The sequence below is a fragment of the Thamnophis sirtalis genome, unplaced genomic scaffold (assembly GCF_051295495.1).
Source record: "Thamnophis sirtalis isolate CommonGarterSnake01/CBP01778 unplaced genomic scaffold, rThaSir2_p1.2 scaffold_3, whole genome shotgun sequence".
Lineage (NCBI taxonomy): Eukaryota > Metazoa > Chordata > Lepidosauria > Squamata > Natricidae > Thamnophis > Thamnophis sirtalis.
In genome coordinates this window covers 1,875,858-1,888,642 of record NW_028261383.1, presented here as the reverse complement: position 1 = coordinate 1,888,642, position 12,785 = coordinate 1,875,858, and the positions used below count along the sequence as shown (strand labels likewise).

Sequence of the window (12,785 nt, the reverse complement as noted above, 5' to 3'; positions counted from 1 at the left end):
CAGGAATCGGCCAGCGCTGAAGCGCTGAAAAGGAATGAGAAGGGCGGTGCTGGACACAGGGGGGCGGTGGGCCGCTGGTGACGTCAGAGTGCCACCAGCGGTCCAGTAACACCCCTTGTGCCAGTTAGCCCTAATTTGCATACAGAAAGAAACTATGGCCCCCGGCCGCTGCAGCGATCATGGCCCCCGGCCGCTGTGCGGCCCGGTGCCAGGTACTCCACGGCCCGGCACCGATCCGCGGACCGGGGGTTGGGGATCACTGTTCTAGTCCAATCCCCTGCTCAAGCAGGAGGATCTGTCTGGAATGGTATTGGGTCTCCTGCTTGAGCAGGGGATTGGACTAGAAGACCTCCAAAGTCCCTGCCAACTCTGCTATTCTGTAATTCCTTCAGGCCACCAAATCTTAAGACGGAGCTTGCTTGCCTTAAGCATGGGTAGGATACTGGATATTGCACCCTAGAACTCTTCGATCGTGGAGGGGTTAAGGGAACAGAAGAGGGATTCCTAGAGAGGAAGGAAATAGTTGGAGGGAAGTGGAGGACTGGATCTTTCCAGTGAAGGCCCGCCCTGCTTCTGGCAGAAGGTCACTGCTTCGTGCAGGTTTGCCTGCAAACTCTGACAGGCAGCAGCGGGAGCCTCTGATTGCCTCTCCGAAGAGCATCTGGTAAGCTTGCAGAGCAGCCCAATGCATCCTGCTCCATGTGGGAGGCGGTGCCTTCTGGGTCGTCCTGCATCAGCACCATGGGCTGGAAGGTTCCTGCTTTGGGCCATTGCAAGCTGGGGGTGCAATTTGCTCAGGGTTGCAAAGGGTGGAGGATGGACCTGAATCCAGGTCTTCTTGTTCCTGTTGATGATGGGCTGTTGTTGACCAAGGGAGCGACCCACCCAGCTAGAGAGCTTTTCCCCCTGGATGATCTGTCCTCAAGCCGATCCTTCAGCTCTTCCTTTTTACCGAGAAGATTGATAGATCTTTATAGAAATAGCTTGCTCATATTATTAGGGGGAGGGGGGACAAAAAGTTGTCATTTGATGATCATGCCTTATTTTACTGCAGTCAATGATTCTTTCTCTTTCTTTTTTTCTTATCCTTCCTCACTTTTCTTCCCTCCTCTTCTTCCCCACCGCTTTCCTATTTACTTTTGTATTTGGTATCTTATTATATTTTATAACTCAGTAAAAATATTAAGCAAGAAGCCAATCCTTCAGGTCTTCCAAAGGCACTCCAACCTAGACCCAAAGAGAAATTTCCTGACCGTTAGAACAAATTAATCAGTGGAACAACTTGCCTCCAAAAATTGTAAATGCTCCAACACTGGAAGTTTTTAAGAAGATGTTGGACAACTATTTGCCTGAAATGGTGTAGGATTCCTGCCTAAGGAGGGGGTTGGACTAGAAGACCTCCAAGGTCCTTTCCAACTCTGTAATTTTGCAACAGAGACCTTGCTGCTGGTCCTCCTCTTCTTTGCTTTTCCTTCTGTCTTTCCCAGCATCAGAGTCTTCCCCAGAGAACTGAGTCTTCCCATGATGTATTCAAAGTAGGTTGATTTGAATTGGATCGTTTGTGCCTTGCGTGAGAAACTCTGGCTATCCCGTTGTTTGTTTTCATGGCTGTCTTATGCATTCTCAGGTGTCTTTTTTAACACTATAGGTAAAGGCAAATGTTCCCATCGCACATATGTGCTAGTCGTTCCCGACACAAGGGGGCGATGCTCATATCCGTTGCAAAGCCGAAGAGCCAGCACTGTCCAAAGACATTCTCTGTGGTCATGTGGCCGGCATGACTAAATGCCAAAGGCAAACCGAATACTGTTACCTTCCCACCAAGGTGGTCCCTATTTTTCTACTTGATTTTTACATGCTCTTGAACTTCTAGGTTGGCAGGACAAGTAATGGGAGTTCACTTTGTTACAAAGTGGTAGAGATTCGAACTGCCAACCTTTCTGATTGACAAGCTTAGCCACTGATTGACAGGTCTCAGCCACTGACCCACCTCTTTAACACTATAGAGGTGTCAATAGTATTCTTCCTATCTTGCTTCTTCAGAGTCCAACTTTCACTTCCAGAGTGTCACAGACCGTGGCTTGCTTAGTCCTGATCCTTGTAGGAATAGCCTCATTGTAGCATTTACAATACAATACAATAGCAGAGTTGGAAGGGACCTTGGAGGTCTTCGAGTCCAACCCCCTGCCTAGGCAGGAAACCCTATACTGTTTCAGAAAAATGGCTATCCAACATCTTCTTAAAGACTTGCAGTGTTGGGGTATTCACAACTTCTGGAGGCAAGCTGTTCCACTGATTAATTGTTCTCACTGTCAGGAAATTTCTCCTCAGTTCTAAGTTGCTTCTCTCCTTGATTAGTTTCCACCCATTGCTTCTTGTTCCACTCTCAGGTGCCTTGGAGAATAGTTTGAATCCCTCTTCTTTGTGGCAACCCCTGAGATATTGGAAGACTGCTATCATGTCTCCCCTAGTCCTTCTTTGCATTAAACTAGACATACCCAGTTCCTGCAACCGTTTTAGTCTCCGGTCCCCTAACCATCTTTGTTGCTCTTCTCTGCACTCTTTCCAGAGTCTCCACATCTTTTCTACATCGTGGCGACCAGAACTGAATGTAGTATTCCAAGTGTGGCCTTACCAATTAACACTTCACGTGATCTTGATTCTATCCCTCTGTTTATGCAGCCTAGAAATGTGTTGGCTTTTTTGGCAGCTGCTGCACACTGCTGGCTCATATTTAAATGGTTGTCCACTAGGACTCCAAGATCCCTTTCACAGTTACTACTGTTGAGCAAGGTACCACCTATACTGTACCTGTGCATTTTGTTTTTGTTGCCTAAGTGTAGAACCTTACTCTTTTCACCATTGAATTTCATTTTATTAGATAGTGCCCAATGTTCAAGTTTGTCAAGATCTTTCTGTATCTTAAGCTATCTTCTGGAGTGTTGGATATTCCTGCCAGCTTGGTGTCATCTGCAAATTTGATGAGTTCCCCATTTATTCCCTCATCCAAATCATTGATGAAGATGTTGCAGAGTACTGGGCCTAAAACAGAGCCTTGGGGTACTTCACTGCATACTTCCCTCCATGTAGATGCAGTTCCATTGAGACTATACGTTGAGTGCGGTTGGTCAGCCAGTTAGAAATCCATCTGGTGGTGATGCTGTCTAACCCACATTCTTCTACTTCATCTAGTAGTAGATTATGGGTTACCTTATCAAATGCTTTACTGAAGTCCAAGTAAACTATATCGATGGCATTCCTCTGGTCCACTAATTTTGTCACATTATCAAAGAATGCAATAAGATTAGTCCGGCATGATCTGTTTTTGACAAACCCATATTGGCTTTTGGCTCTTACTTTGTTTGCTTCTAGGTGTTCGCTAATTTGTTGCTTGATTAGCTTTAAATCGTTCCTGGTATTGAGGTCAGGCTGATAGGTCTGTAGTTTCCTGGATCTGTTTTTTTCCCTTTTTTGAAGATGAGAACCACATCAGCTCTTTTCCAGTCCTCTGGTAGTTCCCCAGTGCTCCAGGATCTCATTTAAATATATCTTTGCGGGCGGGGTGGGGGGGTAAGTTGCTCTACCAAGTGCTCGTCATCGCAAATCAAGGCCTACCTGTAATCCCTTGCTTTCACAGTGTTGGAAGAAATACCCATCTGGTCAGTTTCAAATCAGGAGAAAGACCCTGGAAACATGCTGGGGGCTGATTGGAAAGATGTTTGAACGATGAAGCAGAACCACATGGGTGGTTCTGGGTAGCTGATCACATGGAGTTAAGAGTGGGTGGCTTGTATACTTTCTCTGGGCTTTGTACTTGAACTTCCTGTTCCTGTGCAGGAGCATGTATTCTATTGGCTGTTGTAGGGGTTATGTAGCTGGCTGTATAGGTTGTCTGAGCTAAGTTTGGTTGAAGTGTGAAGGGCAATGCAATGTCCTCAGGAGATAATGCAATGTGGTGAGCTCTGCTGCTGGATGGCAGTGGGCTAAACCTATTATGTCCTGAGGGGTCATGACTTAACCCCATCATCCTGGAGCTGAAGGTCTTTTGTTTTGTAGATAGGATGGCCCAATCTTTCTTAATGGGCACAAAATATCTGCTGGCGGCAGGGAGTTGGGGCTCTGAGTTTCTGTCTCCCTTAAGATTTTTTATTTCTCTTTTAGGGAAAATAATTTATCCTGCCTTTTTAAAATATTCCTCAAAATATTTCATTCTTCTGAGAGTGGGGTGGCTTCCCACAACAGAAATGTACCATATTTTTCAGAGTATAAGACGCACCTAAGTTTTTGGGGAGGAAAATAGAGGGGAAAAAAGGTATTCATTTGGCTAGCTTCCTTAGTCTGGTCCGCTTCAGCACATACCGTATTTTTCGGAGTATAAGACGCACCTTTTTGCCTCAAAAAAGAGGGTGAAAATCTGGGTGCATCTTATATAATGAATACAGCATTTTTGGCCTCCCAAAACCCCACCTCTTTGCAAAAATGGCCATACATTGCCTTTAGGAGGCTTCCAAAGTGCTCCTGGGGGCAGGGGCGGGCAAAAATAAGCGAAAACAGGCCGTTTTTTTTGCTCCCAGCCCCCAGGAGCACTCTACAAGCCTCCTAAAGGCTATGCATGCCCCTTTTTTGAAGAAAAAAAAAAAGGTCCGTTTTTGAGAAAAAATGGGCCGTTTTTGGAAGGCCTGCAGAGTGCAAAACCTTTTTTTTTTTTTGTCTCTTCAAAATCTTGGTGTGTCTTATACTCCAAAAAATACAGTAGGTTTGCTGGTTTTGAGCGCATATTTTATCCGCTAGTTGGGGATAAAAAACAGCTTCTAAAGCACAGCTGATTATCAAGAGGGAGCAGTGATGAAAAAAGCAGGGAAAGCACAGGAAGATCACTTAACTCATTAGCGCCTCAATAGGGCTGAAAAAAAGCTTCAAAAAAGCTACATTCATAGTATAAGACGCACCCAAATTTTCAGCTTCTTTTAGGGGAAGGAAAGTGCGACATACTCCAAAAATATGGTAAATTGTGTCTCTTCTTGGCTTTACAGAGATGGGTCTATGTGCTCCCATATCACTTTAAAAAAGCAGAAAGTGATTCTCTGCCCATGTTGAATGTCGCCCAGGAGCTGCAATCAAACCTACGACAAACCAATGTTGATGGCCTCCAAGCAAAATGAGCCATTCCTTGCAATCAGATGGGTAGCAGTGCCCAAATTTGGGCAGTGGCTGTTGAAAATGTCTTGGGAGGACCTACGCTGAGTCTAAGCGCAAAACATCAGCCCTTCCGGCAGTTTTGCTATCAGGGAGTTGCGGGTCCCCGACAGGTTTGTTGTCGGCTCCATGAGCTTTGTCAACAATGGTTGAAGCTAAAACATCACACCAAAGCGGAGATCTTGGATCTGGCGGTGCTGCAGCAATTCCTGATGATCTTGCCCCCAGAGATCGAGAGTTGGGTGAGGCAGTGTGGCGCAGACACCAGCTCGCAGGCGGTGGCTCTAGCCGAAGGCTTTCTAAGAGGAGGACAGGAAACAGGAAGATCAAAAGGTGAGGGAGATGCCTCCTAGCTGATTTGAGAGGAGGTTAGATCTTCCTGGAAGTCACTGTTGTGGCCCGTCGGCAGAGCTGGCAGGAGATTCGGACAGTGAGGAGGTTGGGGAGGAACATGGGCCAGTCCTGGAGTCTGGGGAAGGCTCTGATGAGGGCTCTGTGTCGGAGGCAGAGAGGGGGCCAGGGCCATAAGCTGCCTTCAGAGTCAGACATCAGCAAGGCAGATGAACAGCTGGAGCCTGTTCCCAGTGTGCACATGTGCAGATTTGCCAGACGAAGGGAACAGCTAAAGAACAGGGGTCGACTTGGGAGTAAGGCCCCAGGTGGACGATGAATGGCCCCTCCCAGAGGAAATAAAAGAGGAGCGAAGGGGGAGTGGAGTTTGCAGGAGACCATTAGTTTGCTTAATTGGTTGGTGACTCTCCGAGACTCCTTATCAAGTTTTGCAGATATCGACCTGTCAGCTGTCCAAGCCAGGTAAGGTCTGTGACTATAAATCCTTCCTTGAGAGACTTTGCTGGATGTGAATGAGCAGAAGTCACAGTAAATTAATACAAGGTTTTTTTTTGTCGGGACAAGGAGTTTGCTTCATGCTCTTGGGAAGCTTCGGTCAGAACACTCACCCCTTCCTTAATTCCATCAGTTTTTTTCTGGGAAAAATAACTTCGTCTTTGGAGGAGATTGTGGAGATCCTTTCCCCAAATCTTGTCCTCTTTCTAATCTCTGTTCTTGGGTGCAGATCCATGTCGGTGAAGTGGCTCCACAGTGGATCTTAGAAGGAGACCACCAAGAAGATACATCACTGGGTAAGGAATATGGAGCAATTTTCTATTGACTTTCTTCAAAAATAACTTATATTTGTTGTTGTTGACTTCCGGGAAATACTTCTACCCATACTACCGCATTCAAAAGAGTTTAAATGAAGAGGAGGATTTTGTTGACCTCTTTTCCCATTGGATTGAAATACAGGTAGTCCTTGACTTACAACAGTTCACTTAGTGACCATTCCAAGTTACAACACCACTGAAAAAAATGAAGAGCATTTTGAAATACGGTGGCGCAGTGGTTAGAGTGCATTACTGCAGGCTACTTGTGCTGACTGCCGGCTGCCTGCAATTTGGCAGATCGAATCTCACCAGGCTCAAGGTTGACTCAGGCTTCCATCCTTCCGAGGTGGCTAAAATGAGGACACGGGTTATTGGGGGCAATAGGCTGACTCTGTAAACCGCTTAGGGAAGGCTGTAAGAGCACTGTGAAGCGGTATATAAGTCCAAGGGCTATTGCTATTCCTACCTTCTCTTCTGCAGCCTTTCACCAAACTAGAGCTCCACAGAACCCCCTCAGATTTGGCAACTAAACCGGCTCTGAACGATCGGTGCTGTAGTCACAGCCTCTGTTCCGGGCACCAAATTTGCCGAAGGGAACAGTGGAATAATGCTCACTGCAGCTTGACCAAGACTTTGCCCAGTAGGAAAAGCCTGGCATGGAGATGGTTACAAGGGAAACATTTCTTTCCTTTCAGGGCCTGTTGACATTGGAGAAGGTGGCTCTGGGCTTTACGGGGGAGGAGTGGGGGCTGCTGGATCCTGAGCAGAAAGCTTTGCATGAAGAAGTGATGGAGGAGATTAAGGAAATCGTGGTTTCTCTCGGTAAGCAGCCCTCCCCCGACGCTATTTCTCAAAATAAGTGGGTCAAAGCCATCCTGTTAGTTTTTTTGAAGAGTCAGCCCTTTGTCTCTGAGTTCCAGCCGGCCCATCCAGAAAGACTTCATGTATTTACCATATATTTTGGAGTATAAGACTTTTATTATTGTGAGCTAAGCCTTAGTTACACAATTCCAGACTTGCCTATTTTCTTTGTTTTTAAAAACTCAAATTCATCTCTGGCTCCTTGTCATCTTTGCTTGTGCACATTCTTTGATTTTTACCTCTTAATTTGAATTCTATTTTTCCCCCAGAGGCTGAGAGACAGCAGAGTGAATCTAAAGGAGAGCCAAGCAATCTGTTTTTTGAAGGAATCGGAAGTGAAGTAGGGAGAGAAAAGAAAATAACAAACTCTGAATTGGACAGTGAGGCCCGTGAAGGGCGAATAGAGAAAACAGCGGGCAAAAACGAGTGTGTGGTGTGTGGGAAGATCTCCAGTTGCAAATCCTCCTTTCATCTCCACATGGGATCCCACGCAGGGGAAAAACCGTTCCAGTGCCAAGTGTGTGGCAAGAGCTTCAAGCGGAGAAATATCCTGATTTCCCACCACCGAACTCACACCGGCGAGAAACCCTACGAATGCTTCAAGTGCGGCAAGTGCTTCAGCGACATCAAATACCTCAGATCCCATAAAAGGATCCACACGGGAGAAAAACCATACAAATGCAAGGAGTGCGGGAAAGGCTTCAGTCAGAGCGCCAGCCTCACTTCCCATCTCCGGATCCACACGGGGGAGAAGCCATACCAATGCCCGACCTGCGGGAAGGCGTTCGCTCAGCAGTCGAACCTCAACTCCCACCAGATCAGTCACACCGGAGAGAAACCCTACAAATGCCCGGAGTGCGGGAAGAGGTTCAGCCATGGGGCGAGCCTCACCCACCATCAACAACTTCACACCGGGGCGAAGCCGTACGAATGTCTCGAGTGCGGGAAGAGCTTCAGCAGTAGCACAAATCTCATTATCCATCAAAGAATCCACACCGGGGAGAAGCCGTACACTTGCTTGGAGTGCGGGAAGACCTTCAGCCAGAAGGTGTACCTCATCACTCACGAAAGGATCCACACGGGAGAGAAACCCTATAAATGCCTCGAATGTGGGAAATGCTTCACCAGCAGCAAATACCTCCTTTCCCACCAGAAGATTCACACCGGAGAGAAACCGTACACGTGCTTGGACTGCTGGAAGAGCTTTCGCCGGAAGTTGCAACTCGCCATTCATCGAAGGACTCACTGGTGAATGCTCCTTGAGGGGAGAAGCGAAAGGGATAGCAGTCATCTCTTTGAGATACAGGCAGTCCTTGACTTATGACCATGATGGAGCCCAAAATTTATGTGGCTAAGCGTGACAGTTGTTAAAGGAGTTTTGCCCCATTTGCAACCTTTCTTTTCACAGTTTGGATCCCTGCAGTTGTTAAGTTAGTAACCCAGTTGTTAAGCAAGTCTGGCTTCCCCGTGGACTTTGCTGGTCAGAAGGTCGCAAAAGTGGAATCTAATGACCCCGGGACACTGCAACGGTCATAAATATGAACCAGTTGCCAAGCATCCGGATTTTGGTCATGTGATTATGGGGACGCCGCATCGGATGAAAGTGTACAAAATAGTTATAAGTCACTTCTTATAAGGTGGCCAAGGTGGCGCAGTGGTTAAATGCAGCACTGCAGGCTACTGCTAGATCAGCAGGTCAGCGGTTCAAATCTCACCGGCTCAGGGTTGACTCAGCCTTCCATCCTTCCGAGGTGGGTAAAATGAGGACCCAGATTGTTGGGGGCAATATGCTGACTCTCTGTAAACCGCTTAGAGAGGCCTGAAAGGCCTATGAAGCGGTATATAAGTCTACTGCTATTATTCTTTTAGTGCCATTGTAAGTTTGAATGGTCGCTAAGTGAATAGCTGCGAGTCAAGGTCTACTTGTAATCCAGACAAGAAACCCATGTTCCACCGAGGCTTCCCGAGAGCATGAAGCAAACCCTTTTATTAATTTGCTGTGAATTCTGCTCATTCACATCCAGCAAAGTCTTTCAAAGGAGGATTTACAGTCACAGACCTTATCTGGCTTGGAGAGCTGCCAGGTCGATATCTGCAGAACTTGGCAAGGAGTCTTGGAGAGTCACAAACCAATTAAGTGAACTAAGAGCCTTTTCAGTAGTAGCTCCGACCCTTTGGAACGACCTCCCCGTGGAGATTCGTACCCTCACCACCCTCCAGACCTTCCGCACAGCCCTTAAGATCTGGCTATCCCGCCAGGCCTGGGGTTAAAGATTGGGATCCGTCCCCACCCGAATGATGAATGAATGTTGCTTCTATTTTTTAATTAAGTATTGTCTGTATATGTCATTACGTGTATCCCCTCCCTATAGGTTGTAAACCGCCCTGAGTCCCCTCAGGGAAAAGGGCGGCCTATAAATAAAAGCAATCTAATCTAATCTAATCTAATCTAATTGTCTCCTGCAAACTCCACTTCCCTTTTGCTCCTCTTTTATTTCCTCTGGGAGGGGCCATTCATCGTCCACCTGGGGCCTTTCTCCCAAGTCGACCCCTGTTCTTTAGCTGTTCCCTTCGTCTGGCGCCTCTGCGCATGCGCACACTGGGAACAGGTCCTGCATTTTATCCCCAGAGCTAGGGTGGGGCTTCGCTAGCAGCAGTGGCTCTTCTGTCCCAAGGATCGGCCCACAGATTTCCACTGCTCTCCTCTCCTCTGCCTTCTGCATATCCACGTGTCAAGTACTGGACCCAACTGTTCCCCGTCTTCCTCATCATCCACCTCCAGACCTAGGGTCTGTTGACTCTCCAACTGAGGGCTGACGGACAGGTTCCACCTCTGTTTCTCTCTCTGCCGGCTCCATTCCCTCTTCCCCCTCGGAGCTCTCAGATTGCCTTGATGCTGACCCTGACTCCCACCCCTCCTCCAATTGGCTGCTGGAGGGGCCGGTAGCCAACAAGCCACAACAGACCTGCAGTTGAACAGGACCAAAGAAAAGGCCTTCTGTACATCTATAGGATTCCCTGCTCCCTTTGTTCATGTTCTTTCACCAAATGTGACTATTATCTTTATTTATGGCGTGATTCGTTCCACGTAGATTTAGTTTTAGATGATGTTTTACTTTGTGTTCTATTTGCCTGTGTTTGCTATAGAACACTAGAGTCCTTTGTCATTTTCAAAATGACTTTTGTGTTAGTTTAAATCAGGGGTGTTAAACTCACAGCCTGCATGTTAGGAATATAATCTAACAGTTGGGTTGGCAATATATAAATCATATAGCAATGCTGTACCTGTTTCTTTAAATCATACTGTAAAATGTGATTGGTTGCTGTTTTCCTCAATCATCCATAAGAGGGAGCCAGAACGACTGTTAGCTCTCTGTTTTTGTTAGATGCTGGGCTGACCTGATCTGAGTGTTTTGGAAGCTGGCTGTTAGAAAGTGCCGTGAGCTATTGTAAGTTTTGCGATTGTTAACAAACTTTATGTACTGACCTGATTATATGATATTGGACTATGTTATTTGGATTATCCCTTAACTGAAAGATGTTGATGACTGACTGTCTTATCCGTGTATGACTTGGACTGTTTATGGACTCTGATACCTCTATTTCCACGAAAGTAAAAGCCTATTTAAACTGCAATGTCTCTGTATGCTTGTTTGTGTGTTCTCCAACTCTCACAACGCTTCTCTGAACGTACTCGCTCTCCCAACAGGGAGCTTACCTAACACCGCAGACCAAATGCATTATGTACTGGCCACACCTGCTCCCGGTTTAGCGAAGGGGTGGAAAGTCACAATAAGTCACGGGACGACAACATGACACAGCGAGTTTGACACCCCGGGTTTAAGTTGCTGCTAGTTAACCTAAATTGTAAGTGCACACTCGAAAATCAGGGTGTGTTATAAATGCCGTAATGTTGTTATTAAAATATTGTGGGATTTCCAAGTAGAAACTGACTATGCACATGACACACCAGATGTAACTGTGGTTGAAAGAAGAAGGTGTGGATAATGGATGTGGCAATACCACGGGGTAGTAGAAGAGAAGAGAAAGAATTGGAGAAGACCACTGCGGCATTGTTGCTACACTGGAGGGCCGCTCATGTGTCCTTGGCCGAATTGAAAGGAAAACACCAGGCAGAATTCCTCGGGATGAGCGAGCTTCGAATGAACATCGAAGGTCTCTCTTATTAGAAAAGTTAGTTACAGCGTCATCAAAAGAAGCGTATCAGAAGGCATATATAATCACACATGATACAAGTAAACTAATGAAAAGTTCACAGCATTCTACAAATAAACCAATAGAAAATCACATCATGGCAAAGGGGGAATAGAAAGTTACAACCTAGCAGAGGGAGGGGAGACGGGGAATCGAAAGTTACAAGCTGCATGGCATAGGGGGAAGAAGGGGCAGGTGTGGGAGTAGCTGGCTCACATAGTTCATGAGGCTGCATAATGAGTCCTGACCGTTTAGGCCGGAAAGATGTTTCTGGTACGATGTTTCTCCGTCCCTGTGTGTGTGTGTGTGTGTGTGTGTGTGTTTCAGGGAGGCAAAACCCGCCATGCACTCCCGGATGGATACCAACAGACCACAAAGTATCAAGATAGAGATAGAGAGAGATAGAGAGATAGAGAGAGAGATAGAGATAGATAGAGAGATAGAGAGAGAGAGAGAGAGAGAGAGAGAGAGAGAGAGAGAGAGAGAGAGAGAGAGAGAGAGAGAGAGAGAGAGAGAGAGAGAGAGAGAGAGAGAGAGAGAGGTCTTCTAGTCCAACCCCCTGTTCAAACAGGAGACCCTCTACCATTTCAGATTAGTGGCTGTCCAGCCTTTAAAAAAAACAAAAAGCCTTCAGTGATGAAGCACCCACAATTTCTGAAGGCAAAGCTCTTCCACTACTTAATTGTCCTCACTGTTAGGAAGCTATTCCTTAATTACAGGTTGCTTCTCTCCAGGATTAGTTTCCAACCATTGTTTGTCTTCATTCCAGTGTTTTGGAAAATAAGTTGAACACCCCCCCCTTCTTTGCGTGACCCGACAAAAGCGCGAACGTCATAAGCGCGCCGACAAAACCACGGCGCTAAAACCGTGATGTCAAAAGCGCGTCGACAACAGCGCGCCGACAACAGCGCGCCGACAGAAGCGCGATTTAAGTTAAGGTAAGGTTTAGGGTTAGGTTTAGGATTAGGTTTAGGGTTAGGTTACAGCGCGCTTCTGTCGGCGTGCTGTTGTCGGCGCGCTTCAGGGCTCATTCGTTGCTCATTCGTCGCGCAGTTTTGTTGGCGCGGTTTTGTCACCGCGGTTTAGTCAGGCGCGCTTTTGTCGTTCGCGCATTTGTGGTGGAACCCTTCTTTGTGGCAACCTCTCAAATACTGGAATATTACTATCATGTCCCCCCCTAGTCCTTCTTTTGACTCAATTCCTGCCACAGATCCATCATATGTTTTTGTCTCCAGGCCTTTAATCTTCTTAGTTGCTCTTCTCTGCCCTTTTTCCAAAGTCTCAACATCTTTTTGTAATGTGGGGACCAAAACTGGATGCAGTATTCCAGGTGTGGCCTTACTAAGGATT

At 46.6% G+C, this 12,785-nt stretch overlaps 1 protein-coding gene across 1 annotated transcript; it reads left to right on the top strand.

The window, feature by feature from the left end:
* Positions 1-6,272: 6,272 nt before the first annotated feature.
* LOC148047017 (uncharacterized) lies at positions 6,273-8,849 on the top strand. Its single transcript, XM_087711213.1, has 3 exons — positions 6,273-6,338; positions 7,055-7,181; positions 7,490-8,849. Exons 2-3 carry the CDS (start codon positions 7,148-7,150, stop codon positions 8,470-8,472), a joined length of 1,017 nt encoding a protein of 338 aa, XP_087567339.1. The 5' UTR covers positions 6,273-6,338; positions 7,055-7,147; the 3' UTR covers positions 8,473-8,849.
* The last annotated feature ends 3,936 nt before the right edge of the window (positions 8,850-12,785 follow it).